General features: G+C 41.8%; 1 protein-coding gene across 1 annotated transcript in view; it reads right to left on the bottom strand.

The window, feature by feature from the left end:
• Positions 1-9,330: 9,330 nt before the first annotated feature.
• The window catches only part of ST8SIA3 (ST8 alpha-N-acetyl-neuraminide alpha-2,8-sialyltransferase 3), a 58,933-nt gene continuing 45,372 nt past the window's right edge, over positions 9,331-22,891 (bottom strand). The window contains 7 exon segments of the mRNA XM_063076687.1: positions 9,331-9,613; positions 12,376-12,933; positions 15,336-15,458; positions 16,787-17,138; positions 17,141-17,195; positions 17,197-17,273; positions 18,238-18,286. Of these exon segments, the coding sequence (XP_062932757.1) occupies positions 9,331-9,613; positions 12,376-12,933; positions 15,336-15,458; positions 16,787-17,138; positions 17,141-17,195; positions 17,197-17,273; positions 18,238-18,286 (1,497 nt within the window).

Raw genomic sequence — 22,891 nt, 5'->3', positions numbered from 1 at the left:
TGACTTCATTCATACATTCAGTCAACAAATGCTTTTTTAGTATTGTTCATGGTGCTGAGGCAGCATGGTCAGAGAAGAGCCAAGACTTTTTGTGTCTGTGCTGTAGTCGCAAAACATGAGGAGATAATGAAAAAGAGTTGAAGAGATACACAGACTCTGGTGCATCTGTTCAACCATCTGTCCATCCATCCATCCATCCTACAAATATTAACTGAGAGCTTGCTAAGCTCCCAACATTCTTCAAGGCATTGGGGGACATAGTGTGAATAGACAGGCAAAAGTTACCCACTTTGTAGATGGTGAAGCTTATAATATGATGGGATACATAGATAAACAATGAGTGAACAAATTAATAGTGTCATTTCAAGTGACAAAAGAAAATACTGTGAAGAAAAATAGCATAGGTTAAGGGGTTACAGGCTGATAGCAACAGTCGGGGAAGGCTCTTTGAGGGGGTGACCTATGAGAGACTGGAATGGGTGGACCTGCAGAGGGAAGGAGCTCTGGACTGAGAGCCAGGCTGAGTTCTCATTTTGACTCATCACTAACCGTGCAGCACGAACCAAGTCCAGCAGCATTTCTCCCTCATCCAATTACTGATTAAATATAATGATGTATGTGGTCATAACATTCAAGAGTAGTGCATTATTATTAATAATGTTAAGGCCTGTTGAAAGATTTGCATTTAAAAGACCTACAGAAAAATCGCGCACGGGGATGCTTTTGGTATTTGCTGCTAGTTCATGGATGTAAGATAGCCATGCCCAACTTCTTTGGAGTCCTACAAATCTCCAAAGAGAAGACTTAAAAACACTAAGAATGAAAAATAAAAAAGGACACACTGAGTGTCTTCACTGGATGAAGTGTGAGTGTGTGTTTGTGCATGCATGTGTGGGGTCTTCCAAATGGGACAGAGACAACCGGCAGTGTTTTCCAATGCACAACAAAACAGTTTATTTAAAAACAATGCATTCAGTACTGTGTTTGGCACATGAGGCAATGAGGCAGGCACATTCACACATCACAGGTGCATTTGGGGAGCTGTCGAAGCAAACCATAGCGTTTTCTTCACAAACTATAGTCACAATATACACGCAATTACCTCTATGAAAGTGATTGTCCTTGGTTGCCGAGAAGGCAGAAGATATTTACATGGTCCTCAGTCCAGCAGTGCCAGCTTCCTTCAGGTCTCTGTGGCCCTCATAGTCTAGCAGCTTGTTTCTGAGGGCAAGTGAGGCTGTCTCTCTCAAGAGAGGTGATTCTGATTTGTAAGGACTGTGGCTTCTTCCAAAGAGCAAGAGAAGTTCTGATGTGGCTGGGAAGGGGTGAAGTCTTCCACCAGTCTCTCAGCATAAAATGGCATTTTCCAAAATAAATGCATCAAGGCTGTGTGGGGGGAGGTCTCCATGGTAATAACCATACAAGAAGCACATATTTTCCCTGACACATGCTTCCTGCTCATTTAATAACTTACATCCACTGTTCTCCTGCCTTTTGACCTTTTGGTTTCATCATTACTCTATAAAGAGCTTTGCTCCACATTCTACACTGCTATAATATGCTTTAAAATTATGCTAAAATGAAGTGAAACCAAAGTAGGCTAAGTGAGAGAAGATATCACAAATGTTCTTTTGTATCCTCTTCTAATTATGCTTTTACAGTGGATTGTCAACTTCCCATCTAAAGAATGGAGGCCACATGGTGTGGTGTAGTAGAATCAGTGATTGGGAGACCCAGACTTTAATTCCAGTTGGCTAGCTGAGCCAACTTCTGACTTTCTGAACCTCAGCTGTCTCATCTCCACATTGAGGATGTTGATCTGCAATCTAGACCTAAGACAATGTCTAGATCTGTGAAGTTCTTCTATGGACTCAGGTGACTATCCCACGTGAGTGAACAATACTGCACTGTGATGTTTCAATACATTTGTTCTGTGTCCCCATAGAATTTCATTGCTAATTACTAATGCTTCGTGATTAGATCTCAGCCCATCAATAAACCCCTTCCAGGGCTCTTGGCTGTAAGGCTATTTTTCTGCATAGTATAGACTCAGATCTGGATCTTAAAATGTGATTAGAAAGCATTTCTAATATGGAATCCAGTTATTCTAAGTCTTGCAAAATGGTCTAGATTCCAGATTTCCCCCTCCTTTTTGCGAGTGCTTCATTGACTTTATTCCACCTATATATGTTGACCAAAACTCTCTCCCATTGTCTATCAATTTTTCTTCCCCACCTTCCTAGCCAAAAATGTTAAGGGAGTAGCTCTTTTTGCTGTGAATTTGTTCATAATAAAAAGGAGGTCTACCTGTCAAACACCTTGTGCTTGTAGCTTTGGACTTAATCTCTTTGGTGTCAGGAAAACAGCCAGAAGATGAAGGCTTACTTTGTGCCAGGCTATGTGCAATTTGTTGAGAATACAGAAAAACATCTGAACGTGTACCTGACTCATTAAAAACCAAGTGTAGCTTGCTCAGTATAGAGAAATAAGCTCATTTTGATGACTGATAAGAACAGAAAGCAGAGGTATATCCTGCCCTTTTAAACATAATATGGAAAATGTTCAAGTTGAGTTTCAAACATGTACAGTCTAGAAATGCCTTGCAGAACCTGTAGGATGTTTTACTACAGCAAGGAAAGTAGATTTTGTCCTTCATGATCTAATTTTATTTACTACATGCAGAATAAAACCTGTGGCCATTCATTGTGTCCCTGGAATGAAGTACATACATTTTTTCCAGCATTACTCTCCAAAGGATTTAATTAAACACACCTAAGAATGACTCCCACCAGAAAAACTTTCAATTTGCAAACAAAGCTTGTTCTGTGGACTCCCAGTGTATTCGATTTTTAAGCACTCAGTAGGGAGTGCACTCACAACTAGTGGTCATGAATGGTAGCTGCTGTACTGCCCAGTGTCAGAGGACTGCAGTGGCCAAATGTTTGTTCGTAAATTTTTTTCTTCAGGGTCCAGCCTTATGCTAGCTTAGCTGAGTGCAAAGCATGTCGTGACACCACAGAGCCTCTCCAGGTGTGTGGAGTCAGGTAAGTTTAGCGGGTGTCTTGTTCTTCCCCTGCTCCTTTGCAGGCACTATTTTACAGATGCCTGTGAATTTTGTGCTGTGTCAGAAGGATGAGGAGCAAGTAGACAATGAATAGTGAAAGCTATAGAATCGGGGAACCTGGCAATACAATATACGATATGAAAAAAAAAAAAAAATTCAGCCAAACATGGTTTTAACTGGCACTTAAAAAATGTTTACCTGAAAGGTCACCCTTAGAAATCAGGAAAGCAACTGACCATGATGGAAATGGGGGGCATTTGGGAGTCCCTCCAAAGCTACTGCTAACTTCTCTGGTACTCACAGACTCAAATTGTTTAGGTAGTGCTGTGCTGGAGCTAACTTATACTGACTCTTGAAAACATATTGCTACCTTTTCAACTGGTTGACGTTAAGTTAGTAGCTTGAAATTGGCTACGATGAGAGTATTTACACAATGTAAATGGTTAAGTGCTACAAATCAGGGTTCCACTCTTCTCCAGAGCCAGTTGTCAAACATTTAGCAGCACACCAAAAAGTTAAAACTGTCTGAATCACACAGAAGGGAAATCAAAGAAGCCATTTAGTATGTCTGGTGATTAAAGGTTTTGCATGTGCACAGCTATAGAAAGAAACCTGGCCCAAACTTTACTTGGATGTTGGCACCTTATCCAACAGAGGCCAGTACACAGCAGCTAGTAATAACTGACCACCTCTCTTCTACTGGATTTGTCTTAGAATTTTAATACCTTGAATTTCCTTTTTCAATTGGTTTCATTTTGGGCATTACCCGGAGGCTGAGAAATCAGACCCCTTGAGGAATATTTTAGGCTCTGGCTGTGATTTCTAAATTGAATCTGAATGAATCATTTAACTTCCTGTTTCTCAGTCTATCCATTTATAAAGATTAATGACCTAACATATGCCTCTCAGTTTGAATTATAAAGAGTGAAATATAAAGAGCTGGTCTTGGGATAAAGTAGATTAAAGCTGTGTTCCCCACTTTTTCTTCAGGATTGCATTCATTCTGACTAAACTGACAAATTATTATTCACTTGCAAATTAGGGACTAGGTCAATTTAGCCAAAGCAGTTGAATGGTTGAATCACTAAGACTGTGTCTACATTGCCATGTATAACGATAACTTCAAGAAACACCTGATACTAATTGCACAAGGAGTGAAAAGCTTTCAGCTACTTTGGCCAAAATGGTATCTATGACTGTGCTATATATATTACTGGTTTCCAAATGCTGGCCATATCAGAATCACTTGGGAATCTTCGTAAGTTGGACTTACCCCAGGACATTGTAAGTCAAAGCTCTGGAGTGAGGAGCAAGAATTGTATTTTGAAGAGTTCCTCATTTCATATAGCTATGTTTGCTGGTGGAACAGCAGCATAATCCATGTCCTAGCCCCAGAACCCTACTGTAATCTTAAACTGGAGTCAGTTATTCTGCAACAAGCTCTCTACTGTGATTCCACTCTAATCAACAACGAAAGAATGAGCTTCGCTGAGGGTAAAAACATCTATTCAAACACATATGTCTTCAGTAATAAGTCATCACAATAAAAATAAATTTTCAGAAATACTGCATAATACAATAATGACATTCAAATATTGTATCTATGTAGCAAAGCAATCAGTGTGAGCAAGGCGTAATTAGTGGCTTTGGTCCTTGGTATCAACTAATCTGTGGCTTTGCTTGTTTGCGCCACAGAGTCCAGACAGGTCAATCAGCTGGCCAAGGTGCCCTAAATCCCAGCACCTGTGATGTCCCACCTGGGCTCTTTGGCTGCTTACCCACAGCTCCAACTCTCTGTAAGCAAAAGGACGGTTCTACACATTCAGAGAGAACTAGAGGCTTAAACAGAAACTTTTGCCTAGTGCATTCAAACAATTATGGGAAAGAAAATTTGAGGATCCAGAATTATACAGAATATTGCTCAGTCTGTTATTTTGCACATGAAAACCCACCAAAGTTATTCATTTCTATTTGTACATCTTTTTTAGCATATTGAACTAAATGCAATAATTCAAAGTCTGCTGTTGAAGTGACTTATCATATGGAAGGAATTTCTTAACTCAAGGGAGCCCTGCTGAAAATTATACATATGGAGAAATACATAACCATTTTCAGGTTTCAACTGCTAAATTATTCATATATATTACATAAAACAAGATTTTAAGCTGAATAGATTATTGGTTAAGATTCCAGCTGTCAACTATGAACCATTAGTAACAGAATTGTGATTTACCAAACCGTGATTTCCCAGGTATTTCAGTGGAGAATACAAGTGATTACCAGGGGGCTGTTTTATACTGGGGTAAGAATCTCCTTTGTTGTTTTACATTGAGAAATAATTTTTTGGAGGGTGAGAATCCTTTTTCCTCCTTTACAGCTTTTCTAACTTATTTTATGTGCCCTGTGGATTCCAGATCAAAATCACTTTCCCTTTGAGCTAATTTTCATGTGATGCAGCTAAAGCCAAAAAGTACTAGATAAGGAGTCATAATTTCTCCACTAGTTATCTGTGTGATCTTAGGGAAATCACTTAGCCTCTCTGCTTCTCCACTTTGTCATTCGTAAAGTCAAGAATTAGGACTGGAGAAGCTCAAAGCCTCTTCCATTTCCAGTGTCCTAGCATTCCACAATGTTGCCCTTGATTCCTTTGGCCTCAGGTCAACATCACTTTGTTGTCTAAGAATGTCTAATAATTAGTGCCTAGCCCAAAGTCAGAAGAAATTTTCTTCCATTCCCCAGCTTCCCCACCAAATTAGGTTTTTCTTGGCATTCACATTTGTGGACAACAGGTGGCCTGGGCATAGGGGGATGGGGAGGGGACTCTACCTTTGTACATCATTGCTGGTAGCCCCATGGTCTTGTGCCTCACATCAAGGTCACAGAAAGATAGCACAGCAGTCACAGTCGGCACTGCTAGGCACACAACACTACTCAACACACAGCACTTTTACAATAGTCAAGGACACTTAAGACACAGACACAAACGTGGAGGAACCACAGATGTTTTAATTATCAAATATGGGAAAGATTTTTTGGGGTGCAGGAGAAATTCTTGATACCCCTTTTTAACCCAGTCTCCCCTGGATCTACATGTCTGCATATGACACATAGAATAACCGATGAATACTGAGGTTCTAACATCAGATCGCCATCAATGTTTATGGTTTTGTTTCTCCCCTCTGTGACTTAATTGGTCATTTGTGTTGGTGTCATGTATAGACAGCCTTGGGGGCTTTGTGGTGAATTTTATTCTCATAGCTAAAGGTGGACTCTACTGTGAGTATCCTAAAAACAAAGAAAGGTCCTGACAAAAGGATGTACTTAGTCTAGAACCAACAAAGTGAGTGAGGTCAATTCCAAAGCCAGGGATATGTATCTGTAGCTGAATCAGGAGGGAGAACCCATTGGCCCAGTCTGCCCAGTTCACTGCCCTTGATTATACAAGCCTGGGAGCTGTAGGAGAGCCAGCACATTCTGGTTGCTTATAATGCTGACTTTCTAAAGAGGACACATGGGACCCACCAACTCTTTTGGTTGTGAAAGTGGATATATAGGTTAATCTTTGAAACAGTTGTTAAAAACAAAGAGAGATTTTTGTATGATCAGCTAGAAGCTGCTTTTCTTACAAAGGAAAGAGTGGTCTTTTGGGATTATCTCCAGGAAGTCCTGCCTGGAAATAGGGCTGAGCCTGATCTGTAGGCCCTTCTAGTTCTGGAGACAAGTCCATTTCATTATTTTGAATTTTTGTTAAAATAATAGATGAAATGATGGTAAGGGATGAGAAAGTCTTCCTACTCTAAAGTTAAGAGGAAGCCAGGAGTGCAGTGAGATTTTAAAAATCCCTCTGAATTTAAAAAACAAAAAACTTCGGCATTATGATGAGATCAAATTTAAATAGTCTACCATGGAACAGTTAACTGGTTTTAGGTATTCTGGTCTTTTGCTCTTTTAACTTGCCTGGTTCAAAGTGTCTATGTATTTATATTTAGTGAAAACTAAGGGGCACATAGGGATTAAAACTCCAGAGTCAGAATTTGGGCCCATGTAATATTGGCATTAATATCACTTAGCTGTAACCAAATGAACTAAGTGCTTAGGAACAGCCCACTAAATACTTCTGTCAGTTATCAATCTTGCAGTGATCCTAATGGAACACAGCGTGAGAACGGTAGCACTGCCCTCTTTAAAATGACAGGGAACAAACGGAATGGTTTTGACGCCCATTGAATTATACCATTGAATTTAGAAATATTTTTCTTATTTCCCCTTATAATTGTTTCAAGTATAGAGCTGTTTTAGTGTTTCCCATCTCAAAACATCTATTCCTATTTTTTCCCATTTGGAGGACTGCCATTCACATGACGTTGTAAGACGTATCACAATTGGTTACAAGTTTGAACCTGAATGGTTTTTCTTTCACTAGTTAATATCTGGATCTATGTAAGCTACTCTAATTAGTTAGCTTTCTGAAAAGAATAAGACAGCTTTAGGACCAGGCAAAACATGAGCAGAAGAACTGTGTCTTTCCTTATTGTATTTGGTTTAATTTTAGGCCCTTCTCAAAGAGGGGCAGTGACCTGATTACTGAACTACAGCAATGATTTTTAATAGTATTTGTGACACTGTAAGCAATCTAGATGAGATTTCTGGAAAAGAACAAGCTACCCTTCAAGTGTATAACAAATGTGCTTGACTGGCATTTGGAAAGAAGAAAGAAAGTCTTATTAAAATTTAACATCAACTTGGCCAGACTTTGGGCTGAACTGGAAGAATAAAGTGCTGCTCAGTAAAAAGCCAGGACTGGGAGTGATGTGATTTCTACTCCTGAGGCTGAAATAATGAAAAAGAGAATGAGAATGGCCAACTAATTCCTTTGTGGCAGGGCTACATAATCTCAAATTCCAAGGGCTATTTAGTACCAAATCTTGCCAGTGCACAATGGCTTTTCCCTTTGAAATGTTTAATTCGTACGTGTATAGATCTGATTTCATCAGAAAGAGGGAATATCTAGTGTCTACAATTGTCCTGAAGAGAACAATTGTGGATGTATGATGGTGAACACGATCCTGAAAATGACCTCACCTCTCGAAGCTTCTCCTCCACCCTAACCCTGCTGGTTCTCAAAAGCTGCGAATGGGCAACATAGTTACAACACTTTAGGGTATATAGGACTCCATAACAACTTCTAAACATTCTTCTTCCTTTCCCTTTCTGTCTCCCAGAATCTTAAGCTGACTCATTGCTTCTATATTCTGAGAAAACGCCCAGCCCAGTACTTGGGTTGTGATTGTGGGACACACTAAACCTAGGCTGGAATGCCCTTGCAGATGTGGCAACCATGCTATTATTTGCCATAACAGCATATCTGCACTCAAGTCAAGAGATGCAATGCCCCCCACGACTCCGACTTTCTTTGTGTCAGTGAAGGAGGCACTGCATTAGGTGCCACACACCACAGAGGGACCACACTGCTGTAGCATGGCCATATGGACTAATGAGGACTTCATAAGAGGCATTTCTTATCAAAGTAATATGAGGGGATCCTTCATGATTTTCTCAGTTTGTCATGAAACAAAGTTACCCAGAGCCTTGAGCACATCAAGTACAGATGCAACACATACAATCAAAGCTAATTCAATAGGATTCCTAGCAAATTATTAAACTCCACAGTGGTGGGGCAAAGGAGTGATTGCAGGGAGAGGGAGAGAGATAATAGAGATAAAGAGATAGAAAGAGATACAGAGATAGAGATAGAGATAGAGATAGGGATAGAGATAGAGATGAGAGAGAGAGAGAGAGAGAGAGAGAAATGAGATATGCAAACCAGTTTTTTATGTTTCCATTTTGAAGTCTGATCCCACCAGCAAAATTGAGATCCTGCCCCAATTGTCCAGAGGGCTCTGATTATGAGGACTATATCTGAGCAGAGCTGTAGAAACTATAGCTCTAGTCCTCATAAAAATGGGAGGCAGTTTATTATTAAAATACAAACATGAAAATACTTCATACCATTTCATTAGCAGCATAGTTCCAAATGCAACATTCCCTTTATCAATCAAGTTTAAATTATCTGGCTTCAACGTATCTGTCTTGCTAAATCTGCTAAGACCCTTAAAAGAGCAGTGCAAAAGAGGGAGAAGAGACATCTTTCCTTTGAAATGGCAGAAAAGCCTCATAAGACATTGTCTAGGGTTCTATTCCAAAGACTATTCAATTTGATTTTGGGCACTTTTTAAATGCCACTTGGCACTTTCCATTGGGAGTTCTTAGGCACAGTGTGACAAAGTCAGCTTGGTAAGCCCCTCCCCATGCATCCGGTACAGCAGCTGAAACTCAGCAGGCAGCTGGTGGGATTCCTGCCACTTGGTGGTAAATTTGGTTCCTTTTTTGTCATAGTAATGGTATGGAAGATCTTCCCTCGTGTTGGGGTCAAATCCAAAAGGCCAAAATCCATACAAGTGGATCTCTTCACATATTGCTGATGCAAGGGTGTACATAAGAATACCTGTACTCAGCCGTTTGGGTGACAAATGTTTGTTTTTCCAGTACCTGTGGAACAATAAGTACACATGGATTCAGAGGCCAGTGCTGAAGGTGTCAGTCAGATAGGTTCAATACAACTGAGATGGGACGTGGATTTGCCCATGTAACTTAAAGAGTACTTGCTTTGAATTTATCTTTTAGAACACAAAAAACCTGTGGGCAGGACTGGCTACATAATTTGTGAGACCCAGTGCAAAATAAGAATGTGGACTCTGTTCAAAGATTCTTGATAATTTCAAGACTGTGAAAGATGAGTATTAAACCAAGTGCAGGGCCCTTCTGAGTGTGGGATCCCACGTGGTCGTGTACAATGGCTGCCCACCTTTGAACCCTGCTCTGCCTCTGGGTCTTCCTTAACACTGGTGGTTCTGATTAAATGGTTGACACCACAGAAGACCACTGATAAGGATGACTATGCTTCTCCTATATACAGGGCCCTTGGATATATTAGAGGAGGTTGTTTAATCTAAGTGCACCTTCTCTGTCACTTTCTTTCCTAAACCTAGAAGTAAATCATTCTTCTTTGTTTGGAAAGATTATGGGGTCTTATTTTTTTCCAGCCTCTTATAAAAAATTGTATTTCTTGCTCCTTTATATTCTAGCTAGCTAGGGGTATGTATCTAAAAGGTAGGGGATACATACCAGTTAGATACATACCAGTTTATTAGTTTATATTCCTCCTTCTATGATAGGTCAACCAAACAGATCTTAAATTTGGAAGACTTTAGGAGATTACAGGATGGAATAATCTATTACGGGATAAAAATCTTTAGAACTCCCTGTTTACCAGGTCTCCCAGAACCCACTCTAACTTGTAATAATATCTGGGCTACGTTAGGACACTAGGGCTACTTACATAGGGGAAATCAGAGCTGAGATAATTTGCTTTAGCATGCCAGGACCTAAGAGGAGTATTTACACACTTTCTAATTTTATTTTAAAAGGGCTAAATCATGGTGCTGTTCCTTCCATGTTTAGATAGTATTCTGAAGCCTTCCTACACACACTGCCAAATATTTGAGACTTCCATGGTGTGCATATGTATTTGTCATTGGCTGTGCAGGAAGAGTTAAACTGGTTATGAATCAGGTGTCTATGGACTGTATTTCCTCTTACTTTCAATGAATCCATGTATTTAGTTCAAGCCTGCGTGGTTGTGGAGCATTATGTTTAATTCCACAGGCCTTTGGTGGCAGGAAGGCCACACAGGCCAGTTTCTGGAAGTATCTAAGCACATGAAGTTCCTTCTTCACTACTTGAAGGCTTCAAAGACAGACCTTTATCCTTCCAGATGAAATTTAAAAGTTCAGTCTTGGTTTTAATACTTTTAAATAAGGAGTCAGATGACTCTGACAATCCTTTTGGTAGAGTTGAACTTACATTCAACTTTTGGTAGGAGCAAAATGATGAGGTTAAAAGACTATGGAATAGGTTGGCAGGAAACCTGAATTCTAATTCAGTTTTAGCCCATTTTGGGTGGATAACTCCTGCTCCTTGTACCTCAGTTGATTCATCTTTAAACTTAGGAGTTGAGCTAAATTGCCTCTTAAAAAGATGACCATCTTGGGAAATGTGGACAGTCGCAGATCATGTCTGTTATCCCTGTTATAGGTATTAATAGTACCCCTTTCAAAGAGAAAGTTTCAGTTTGGACTATAAATTATGGCATCACCCTACCTTTTAGATATGTACCAGGTTATTAGTTTACATTCCTCCTTCTATGATAGGTTAACTAAACAGATCTTAAATTTGGAAGACTTTAGGAGACTACAGGATGGAATAATCTATTATGGGATAAAAATCTTCAGAACTCCCTGTTTACCAGGTCTCCCAGAACCCATTCTAACTTGTAATAATATCTGGGGCTGTGTTAGGACACTGGGGCTACTTACATAGGGGAAATTAGAGCTGAGATAATTTGCTCAGATGATTTAAAGGAAAAAAAAAATCCTACAATTAATCTTGCTTTATAAAATGCCCTGGATTAGCAGCTCTCATTCTGACTGTACATTAGAATCATCTGGGGAGTTATTAAAACATATCCAGGACCTGGTCCCTACCTCTCTCTGAACCAGAAAAATTATATTATAATCTCTTGGGGTAGATCCCAGGCAATGGTATTTTTTAAAGGTTACCAAGTGATTCTAATGTATAGCCAGAGTTGAAAATCACCAGACTAAATGAAAATATTGCATCTCTGGTCAATCTCTCTATCACATCACAAGGGATTACAACAAGCTCATAAAATCTTTTTTCATGTTTTTGCATTCAAATATCAAACTATGAAGGCAGATTATACAATGTATGATTTATCTAGGTGGCTTGCTAATCTTGGAAATCTGCAAAATACCCTAACATCAAATAAAAGGGAAAATTTTAAGGCAATTGCATCTTCTTTAAAAAACCATTTGATTTGTCTAATTTGTCTATAGGCATTATTGGAATATAGCTATCCATTTAAAAAAAATTTTTGGTTTATGTTGATTTCCATGACTATGCGGTAGGCATACCACCAAGGGAGGGGGCAAGGAATAGAGGGGGAGACTGATGAAACACCCATCCCACCATTTGGCACTTGGTTCCCAGCTGGAGGTAGATTACACTTCTTACCTAGAATGATTCATTCATTCATTACAAAAGATAAGAGTTTGCTCTAAAGTACTAAACTAACCACAACTGACTAATTGGATGGCTCCCACCCCCAAGAGGTTACAATATTGATTTGTTGCTTGGTGGGGTGTGAGTAAAATGCAATAAAATATACACACCTGTTGACATGTTGCATTATGTTTCCAGGCCAAGCCAATTGGACCTTTAACTGACCTCTGTGTTCAACGAAAAAGTCAACTAATGTTCTGGTAACAGTTGCTGAAGTGTGGAAGAAAAATGCAGGGATCCAAAGAACGGCCCCATCAAGCTTTTTTAAACTGAGGAAAAAGTTGTTACGGTCCTGAATGGTCAAAAGATTGTTGTAATATTTTTCCAGGATGCTGGGGTTGAAGGTGGTAAGGTTGGTTTTCCTTCCAACATCTCTTTGGAAAGCCTCCGTAGGGGCAAAATTGCAACGGAAAACAAAATCTGATTTATCTATTTCTTGTCCACACTGGCTCCCTGTCAGGATCCCACTATTTCCAACCACAGCACAAATATTATAATGCTTATTCATAATGGGTGACACATCTGGAAGCAGTGATCGAAAGTTATTGCTAATAGAGAAAACATATTTATGGCTGGAATAATCATAGTGCATCAGTTGTCCGATCCGAACACTATTCTTGGTCAAAGAAAAATTTTTTATTACATCGACATGCTGAAGAATTTCTTGCCTAAAATAAAAAAAAATTCATTAAATTCATTCCATTCAAAATAATTGATTTTCCATCTTATGTCTTATGCTGCCATTTTATTCAGACAAGAATCTTAGGCACAGCGAATCCAAGAAAGAGTATACATTCATAATTGTGGTCTTTGAAGAGTGAACTACTTCAGAATCTACAGACATATTCTAATCTTTCAGTCAAGTTCTGAATGTAATCCATGGAGGCTTATAAATGCAATTTACAGTTTTAGCTGCCATTCCTTGGTTTCCTGCTGTATGTAAAGAGTATATTTGATCAGGGGTGAGGCAGAGGACAAACTATGTCAGAAAATACAGGGAGAAAATTTACAAAGGCCCCAAAGAGCTCACATTAATGCACAAACATTAGTGATGTAGAATTTGTAATTAGGGACTACTTGTTTGCTATTGGACTGCAGTGTTCAAGGAATATCAAATATCACTGGTGTCTAAATAAAAGCCAAATAGATATAAGTCAATGCAGCACTATTATTAAAATATAAAGATGCTAATAGCACTGGGTGCAGTTGAATATTTAATAGAAATGATAATCTCATTAAGGTCCTTTGAATAGTAAAACAGGGATATTTTTCTAGTTGATTATATAGAAACACAATTTAGTTGGAGAAACCTAATCCTTAGAGAACAAGGCTATTGTAAATCTTGAAAACACGTGTATTCTAACAATTCAGAGCATCAACAAGGCAAGACTGATACTTAGAACTAATTTCATGTTGTTTTCATATTGAGCTTTAAGTAAAATTACATATCTTAAAGTTTCAACTATTTAAAATATTTGAGAGACCAGTAACATGTTACTTTGCTACTAGATTCTCCATTGCTAAGAAATCACATTGAATCGCTTATGTTTTTTGCCTAAAAAATAGCAGGAATAAAACAAAATGCTTTGCATATCGTAACTTTGCTTGGAATTTTATTTTTAAAAAACTCGTTTATTTTAAAAACTCATTTTATTTTTAAACTTTCATTCTTTAAAGTATAGAACAATATAAACTGAAATCTTTAATCCAAAACTTTTAAAGTTAGCAGTGCTTTTCTTATAAGCTGTTAAAAAGGTAAAGCAAGACTAAAATGAAACTAGTAAAAATTAACTAAAGATTACCTACTAAATGGAATAAAAGGAAGGAACTTTTGTGAAGAAAATAGTCTTCCGACAGTCATTTGGGTCACATGGCTTAGTGTGGAAAGAATATTTTTATCAAGCTAGAAATATGTTTTGGGGAAAGATGTTCTATCCATGAAAATTTTCTGGGTTGTCTATAAAATTAATATTGGATAAAAATCCCTAAATATTTTTTTAAAAAGCACTTCTAGGGTTTAGAATTGATCAATTTTCATGATTAAAATTTCTAATTAAACATAAGTGTTTTAAAAATTTTAATCATAATCATATAACTGTATGTCAATTTTTCAGGTAAAAAACATTTTCATGACACTGTGGATATGCATTGAATTTATTTTAATTCTGCCAGTAGATTAAAATTAAAAAAGAGAGGAAGTAATAACTAGAAATGCTATGACCAAAACACAACTTCCTAAATAGAGTGGTTAGTAAAATAAGTATTCACCCCCCTAATGAATACACTAGATGGCTCACATTCCATTTAGCAGCATAATGATCTCACCAAGAAGGAAGGTGTAATGATCTATCTGGGATTGCTAAGAGTAGACCAGAATCACTGAGAAGAATAAATAAATTTTAACAAATCTCATCCTTCTTCCCCCCACCTAAAAAAATACAAAAATCTCCTTCATGTATAAAATGAGGCTGCTACAGCTAATGAGAATGAATTTAGGTAACTTCACAATAACTTAAAAGCTGTGAAGGTTTAATGAAAACAAACAGGCAAAACCAAAACAAAACCGTACTTAAATATCTACATATATTTGGGCCAAGTTTTCACTAGGAACTTGGTGAAGATGAATTACGGTATTTTCTGCGTGTTTCAATGAAACAATACCATTTTATTTTATTTTTTCAAATTTTCTTTTCAGTGAGGGAATGAAAATGCATAATGCATTGGGTGGACTTTTTGCATTTAAACTTTTTTTTTTTAAATAGATGGCTTTGGCAGGATTAGCCAGACTTGTTCACTGTAAATCATGGTGTTCAATCAAGACCACGTTAGGAAGGATATTGGAAATTATCTTTTATCCTCCATTCAAATTGTTCCTCCCAATGTTTTTTATAAGAGGGCACCACATACATATGAGGGTTACTGATCATGACTTTGTGCAGTCAGGCCAAGAAGATGGTGAAGGTGGAGGGGGATAAGTTTGGGTTGTTTTGGAGTTTTTGTTTGTTTGTTTGTTTTGTTTTTTGAGCTCCAGAATTCAAAAACACCTTTGGATGTTTTCTTCCTATCCTACCTTTGATGTAAAAACGCTGTCCGATTAAATGTCCACTTAGAAGGTTTCTCTTGGAGTTCCTGGGTGAGAGAATTCGTAATGGGCACAAACGACGGGTCTAGAAACTTCAGCGCAAATTGGGACCTGGAGAGGAGCATGAGTACAGACAAACGTGCTGGCCTCAGCTCGGGGAAGCCGAGGTAGCCATTAAAGTCCCAGCCAGCTGGGGGCGGGGGGCAGCCGGCACAAGCGCTAGCTCCAGGCCGCCCCAGAGCCCCCTCTCATTTGGTCCACTCTCTGCTCCCACACACACCCGGGAGAAAGAAAGAAAACTAGGGAAAGAAACCCATCTCCATTGTCCATCCCTCCGGGTGCGGGAGAGACCATAAAATGGCCGTCACGCGGCGAGCAGGGCCGGGCGCCGGGCTCACCGCCGGAGCCCGGGGCGAGACGAGGACGCGGAGTCAGCACCGCGGACAGCGGCCGCGCCGCCGCGAGCCCGAGAGAATTGATTTTGGGAGAAAGGGCCGAGGAAACCGGAGACCCAGGGAAGGCTGGGGGTGACTCCTGCCTTAACCTCTTCCTTCCCGAGCCTATGTCCGATTTCACTTCCTATCCCTTGACTGGGGACCCCCGGAGGCCGCCCGCCAGCTCCGCTCTCCTGCCTAGGTGGGGCTTCTCTAGGTTCAGCACCTCGGGCCAGTTTGGACCACAGTTTGTATTTGCCACCTGCCCGTCACGAGGCCCTGCTGGGAGAGCTCCTGGGGTCACAGGTAGGGGCGGGGGTTCTCGATGAGCTGCGCCTGGCGCCTTCCCAGTCCGGCCCCGCGCCCGGCGGCGATTTCGACCTGGGCGAGGGGAGGCGGCCCTTAGGAGGCGCGCTTCCCGCAGGGGCGGGGGAATTGCAGAAATCCCGGAAGGGGACGAGGTGACAGCGGGGAGTGGGTCGAGGGAGAACGCCTCAGGGGCTTCGTGAGACTAAACCCGCGCATCATTTGATGGGGGGTGGAGTGGGGGAAGGAGGAGGGTGCGAGGAGAGTCCGGCGCCTGCGCCATCGGATCGCCCGCACCGCCCGGAGCCTCGTCCGCCGAGTCTGCGGACAGGGCGCGGGGAGGGCGCTCACCTCACGCCTGTCCATCTCCCCGCTCACCGCCCCTCCCAAACACACACACTGCCTCTCCGTCCTCCGTCACCCTCCTTAAACCCTCCCCCCATTTCAAGAATGGGGGGAGGGGTGCCGAGGAAGAATACGAGAAATGAAATCGCATCGATTAGCACACGGCTTTTAGGGGCTTTGGGTTAAAAAATAAAGAGGAGGGGGTAGGGAGAATCAGAGAGAGGAGCGGAAGGACCACGCAGTTATCTTGCTCAAAGTGTCTCGGAGAAGCCAAAACGCCCCCCCATCATCCCCCCGCCCCCAACATACCATCAACCAGGTACCCCAGGGCGCTCAAATAGAGGCCGCACTCACCGGAATCCCGCGTGGAACATGTACATTCGGGGCGCCCCTGGGCTGGCGTACTTGGGAGTGGTGAAGATGTTCTCCTTTTTCAGGGACACGTAGCTGATGAGCGATAAAATCAGCAGGGCGACGCTGAGCATGACCAGCCCCAGCACACTGGCGACCCGGGCCATTTTGCAATTTCTCATCCCGGGCTGGGCTGAGATCAGGGAACCTGGGGAAATCGGTCCATTGAGCGGCCAGCAGCTCGCTGGCGTGTCAGTGTGTGTGCGTGTCTGTGTGTGTGTGTGTGTGTGTTCGCGCGCGCGTGTGAGCGTGTGTGGCGGGGGAGGGGGGCTCGGGCAGGGAAGCCGCGGAGGGCCGGGCAGGAGCCCCGGAGGGCAGCGGGACCCCCCAGGCAGGGGCGAGCGGGGCCGGGGCGCTGAGCAGGAAGATGGAGGGTCTGCGCGGCGGCGCGGAGATGGAGCGCGCAGCGCGGTGCGTCCGCGGCCGCCGGCTCAGGCTCCCCCGCGCGTTTCCAGCGAGTCTGCCATCTCCGCCGCCGCCTGCAAGATAAATGTGATTGGAATAATGTTACAGTTCGATCTAAGCACAGGATTTAATTAATGAACTCTAATCTCCCAAATAAGCGGGGTAGGGGGTGCAGGAGAGGGAGGTGGCTGTGGGGAGACACACGTCCAAACTTAGTTTAATGGACCATTCCTTACTTTATAATATCACGGAATAGGGAGCTAAGTAACCGGATTTGCTGCCCTGGAGGATAAACAACAGCTGGCTGCTTCTCAGAGATGCCCGGAGAGCGGTGTTAGAAAGACGAACGTTTAAAAGCTTCTCTCCGCATCACCGAGGCCCCGCCCTGGGCTCTGGCAAGGAAGCTCCAGAAGGGCTGGGCTGGGCTGGCCTGCCTTGGGAGCGCTTGACACCTCCTTGGAATTTTCGAGAATGTCTCCCCTATCTGCCTCCTACGTCCATTACGTACTTCACTTATCCCTAAAAGGTGGGTGGTGCCTAGAAAGTAGTGAGCTGAGCTGGGAGTGAGGAGGGTCTGGCCCCCGTCCTCCCAGCTCTGGCCCCATGCACACATCAGGTGGAATGTGCTGGCCCCTGAGCTGAGGCCTGGAGCAGTTAGCCTGCTTTTCTTAGGCCTTCTGGATGGGTTAGGTGGCCTGAGCCACCCAGAAGTTGAGGGCGTTATAAACAAAACTCGCTTTGGAAGGAGCTCAAAAACCAGGTAAGAGAGGCTGCCTCTGAGGGGGGAAGGAAAGCTCAGTGCCTAGGACTTTGTGTTGCTTGACCTTAAATTTGTTTCAGCATATTCACATGTTGCCTGTTTTAATATCCTTTGGAAATACAAATCAATCCATTTTCAGTCGAGTTATTGGGTGTTTAGGGGGAACTCACATGTTTCTTTAGCTCTTGTCCTTTGCAATTACTTATGGCCACTTCCACCCTAGCTTTACCCTTGGCTTGGTCCTCCCGGTACTGGTCAATAAGCACTAATGAAAGAAGCTGGAGGTAAGAAATTGGCCTTTGAGACCTTTGAGAGCCTTTTCCAATAAAACACGTTGAGATTTTTCCAAGGTGGTTATGATTTCTTTCTCTCCTGAACTTCTTGCCTTTTATGGGCTTTGGTGGACCTAATGTTATGGTCTGTCTGAGGTCTGTAAATTCCTGCTAGGAGTGAGCTGCTGGGCAGTAAGCTCCTGCAGAGCAGGGACCATGTCTTTTTTTCTCCAATACTGTTTCGTATAGATAGCATGCTTACTAAATGTCTGAGGATCAGATGAGCTCCCTTGTGAAACATATGTCTGGCTGTGAACAGTGGCACACAAAATGTTCCTGTCTGTTTCCAGTAACAAGAGATGTCACTTTGCACCCACAGAAGACATTTATACCAAAATCTAAAAATGTGGGTCAAAATCTAAAAATCTTCTTTCGTCTATGGGCCTTTTTCTTTTACTTAAAAAATTTCAGAAAGGACTTGTAAGTGTGAATATGATGAATATTTGAACCATCTTTTCAAAAATAATTATTATCTTTTAACAGAGAAGATTGTATGAGTATAGTGTAAAATGCCAAAAGGAGTAAGATCTTATGAGAGCTACTTAGGAGTTTTACATGTTCGAAAAACTCTTCTTGAACAAGAAAAGTCAGGGGAGCACACGATGAAGAGTCAGCCCAGGGTAGTGGATACACCCTCAGGCTCCAGAGCTAGTCAGACCTGACTTCAAAAGCTCACTCTGGTATCCATGAGCCATGTGACCTTGGGTAAATTATCAACATCTCTATGCTTCAGGCTCTACATTTGCAGAACCAGTATAAAAACCTGCCAGGGTTTGGGGGAAGATTGTTCTCTGTCCTGTATTAAGATGTTAATAAATATGAGCTAAACAGCTTCGGCAAGTTTTTAGTGTCTTTTTCTTTCTTTTTTTCTTTGGAGAAGATTTATTTATTTATTTATCTATTTATTTATTTATTTTAAATTTTTATTGAATCATAATTGATTATACATATTTTTGGGTTTAATGTTGAGATATGTTGATCAAATCAATATTACTAGTATAAATATAGTTACAAATTGTACTTACTCTTTATGCCCCTTGTCCAATCTCTCCCCATCCCTCTCTCCCTCCTCCCTTCTACCACTGATAACCCTAGATTTCTTCTCTCCTTCTGAAAGACTAACGGTTACTCTGTTGATTTGTTGCCTAGATGATCTGTCCAATGCTGAGAGGTGTGTTCAGGTCCCCCAATATTATTATAGAGCAGATGCTTCTCCTGTCACTTTGGAATGGGCTCTGTGGAGAGAGACATCTTCTTCTTTTCTGTGGTCTCTGCTGATGACTCTCCTTGTGTCAATACACTCCAGTGGCTGGTGGACCATCTACGTGGTAGTTGTGGTGTCTAGCCACTTTTGCGGCAGCCCTGGTTATTGTGGTGGCTGTGGTGGGCCACCCACATGGAAGTGATGTTTCTGGCATGCTCCTTGATGCTGGTGGTGTGCCTGGTTGTGGGGGGGGGTGTCTGGTCCCTGGCTCTATGCCTCAGGACCCCGGGTGGGCCCCAAGAAACTGGCTGTGTGCCTGGTTGTGGGATGGGGTGTCCGGTCCTCAGCTCCATACCTCAGGTCCCTGAACGGGACCCGAGGCACTGATGGTGTGCCTGGTTGTGGGTGGGGTAGTGTTTTTTTCTGACTCCATAAATGTCCTGCTACAGAATGCATAGGAATGGATATACTTGGGTGAAGCATTTTCCTACAGAGAATGGCAAAGATTAAGAAACTCTCCAGTTCCTTTCATAAAGCAGCATTACAGGCTTTTCTGGGACATATAATATGGATTCACTCTGCCTGGACTTAAAAATTGATATATTACTTACACTTAGCACATGTCTGTGAATCTTCTAAAGAAAGTCCTAGCAGGATGATTCCCATATTCCATATGGATCACTGAAGGTCACATGATGTAAAGGGACCAAATTAGCCAGAAAATACATAGGCAGGCAGGGATTCTTGTTACATGTGCCAGGCCTGTAGGTGAAAATGGATTGCTCAGTAATTACCAGGGGCATAATCCTGGTGGTGGTGTTACAAAAAGCAACTGCAGCTCAGGATAAGGGATTTTTCAGGCCTGGGATTATAGCTATTTAATAAATTAAAAAATAATTAGGAACTTTTAAACAAAATATTGTGTATCGAATTTCACTGGAAATCAGCCCTGTGTGAGAGTATAGGATGGTGAAAATAGGAAATACAGAAATGAAAAATCCCTTTGGATTAATGTTTTCTAGAGAAGTTGTTATTTTGGACACAGGCACTTACCTACCATCTCCCAAAGTGTCCACCTTTTGCAAACGTGGCTTTGTTACCCTGTGTAGTCCCTCACCAACCCATACCTACCAACAGTAATTTCCAGACACCACGTAGATGGGAAGGTGGAGAAAAATGGTGTGTTTTGTTAGAAACAGCATGCAGTGGATTGAATGTCCCTCCCAACTTATTGAAGCTTAATCCTCATTGTAACTGTGTTAGGAGGGTGGAAGGTGGGGCCTTTAGAGGTGACTGGATTGCAGGGACTGTGCCCTGGTGAATGGATTGATCCATCCCATGGAGTAATGGGCTGATGGTTTAGAGGATGGTCATGGGTGTGGTTCTGATGGCTTTTTAAGAATAACACTTGAGATGATTAGCTCTCTCACTCATGCCATCCTCATCATGTGATACCCTGTGTCACCAAGGGACCGTGTAGAGTTCCTACCCAGGAGAAGGCTCTCACCAAATGTGCCACCTGGAGCATGGACTTCCCAGCCTCCAAAACTGCAAGAAATAATTTTCATTTTTCTATAAATTACCCAGTTTCAGGTGTTCTGTTATGAGCAACAGAAAATGGACTAATACACAGCATCATTCATTCATTCATTTATTTGTTTATTTCTGTTTTCTTTCATCAGTTTATGAAATAAGATGTGTTGGTTATCAGACACCATGCTTGGCAGACTCATGGTTTATAAAATCATCCATGGCCTCATGAGGCTTATTGTCTTGTGGGGGAGAAGGATGTAAACGTAATGGAAGTGCTATGTGAGAAGCTCAACAATGGAGGACTAATGAGAGAACTGGGCAGTGAACTCTCTCTGCAAAAGGTTAGCAGAGTTCTTTATAGGGGCAGCGTTTGAGCTGGGTTTTAAAGCATGAGTAGGATTCATTAGGTAACGAGGTTAAAAATGGACATTCCAGGTGGAGGGAGGACTGGAAGGCAGGGAAGATTATGGTGGGCTTGGGGAACAGCAAGAGGTAGGAGGTGACTGCCCCAAAAGAATAGCTTAGAAAGAGAGTTGGGTCAGATTGTGAAGCACCTGTAGGATATGCTAAGGAGTTGGCTGGTATCCACCAGCAGCACTGCTCAGAACTGTCCAAAGTTTGTAAGGAGGAATGACTCAATGTGATTTCCAGTGATGGGAGGTAGAAGCCACTGGAGTTAGGTCTATGGGGAGATGAATGACTGGCTCCTCATGCAGCTGTCAGATGAAGTGTCCAGTGTCCTTTCAGCCTGTCTACATGTTAGAAGACCCAGTGTGCCTTAATTTATCAATGAACCAATTGACCATTTTCTGTTATGAGACACTCCTGAATAAGGCATTAGGGAGTTGACTTTCAGGAGGGCAGGTAACCCCTCCCAGACAACATGGAGATCATAGTGCAGGGAGCTCAGGGAGAGTCCACTGGGAAACTGTTTTTAGACATATGTGACTGGAATTCTTTCTGTATGCTGTTGCCTGACACCTTGGTTGCTAATAAGTGTAACAGTGGTCACAGAGGAAGGATCTTGGGATCTATTTGGTTTCCACCTGCTATTTCCCCAAAGAAATTAAACATTTTATGAGTTCAGTGGTGGAAAAAGTCACTGTGGTTAGAAAAAGCATCACAAAAGCTCTCAGATGGAACAGAGACTAGAAAGATACATGGAAGTTTCTAGAGATGGAGATGGTAAGAGAGGGCAGGGCAGGCAAGGGTAACTGGGCTGAACAAAGAGGTGGAGGCAGAAGAGGGAAAGGTTTGTTGAGCAGGGAATAGATAAGCCCCCTTGGAGAAAAGTGAAAGCAGCTAAGATGGATAGAGTACTTACTGCCAGGTGCTTTTTATACATTATCTGTCATCTTTGCCCCGATCCTATGAGAAAGGTATAATTATTCTTACTTTATAGTTGAAGAAATTGATATTAAAAGAGGTTACTTGCTCAAGGAAAGGCCCCTCTGGCTGTAAAGCCCACCTTTTCCACTACTCCACATTGCTTGTAAGCAAGTCTTGGGACCAAGAGCTGGAAATGTGTACAGGCCTGGGGAGATTGAAAGCATTATTCTTTGGCATTGAGAACCAGCCAATACTACTACTAGTAATGATGATGATATCATGTCACGTTTGTTGCTCACCTGCTATGTGTTGGACATTCTACTAGGCATTCTAATAACTGATCTAGTTTAATCTCTATTCTGTTTCTCTGAGGATATAATGGCTACCACCATTTCAAGAATCAAGAAACTGAGGCTCAGAGAGGTTAAGTAACTTGCCAAGGTCACACAGCTAGTGTGTTCTGGAAGAGGATTTGGCTCCAATGT

This window comes from Cynocephalus volans, chromosome 13, assembly GCF_027409185.1.
Source record: "Cynocephalus volans isolate mCynVol1 chromosome 13, mCynVol1.pri, whole genome shotgun sequence".
Classification (NCBI taxonomy): Eukaryota; Metazoa; Chordata; class Mammalia; order Dermoptera; family Cynocephalidae; genus Cynocephalus; species Cynocephalus volans.
Note: the sequence above shows the minus strand (reverse complement) of the source record. Positions and strands in the feature narration are given on the sequence as shown.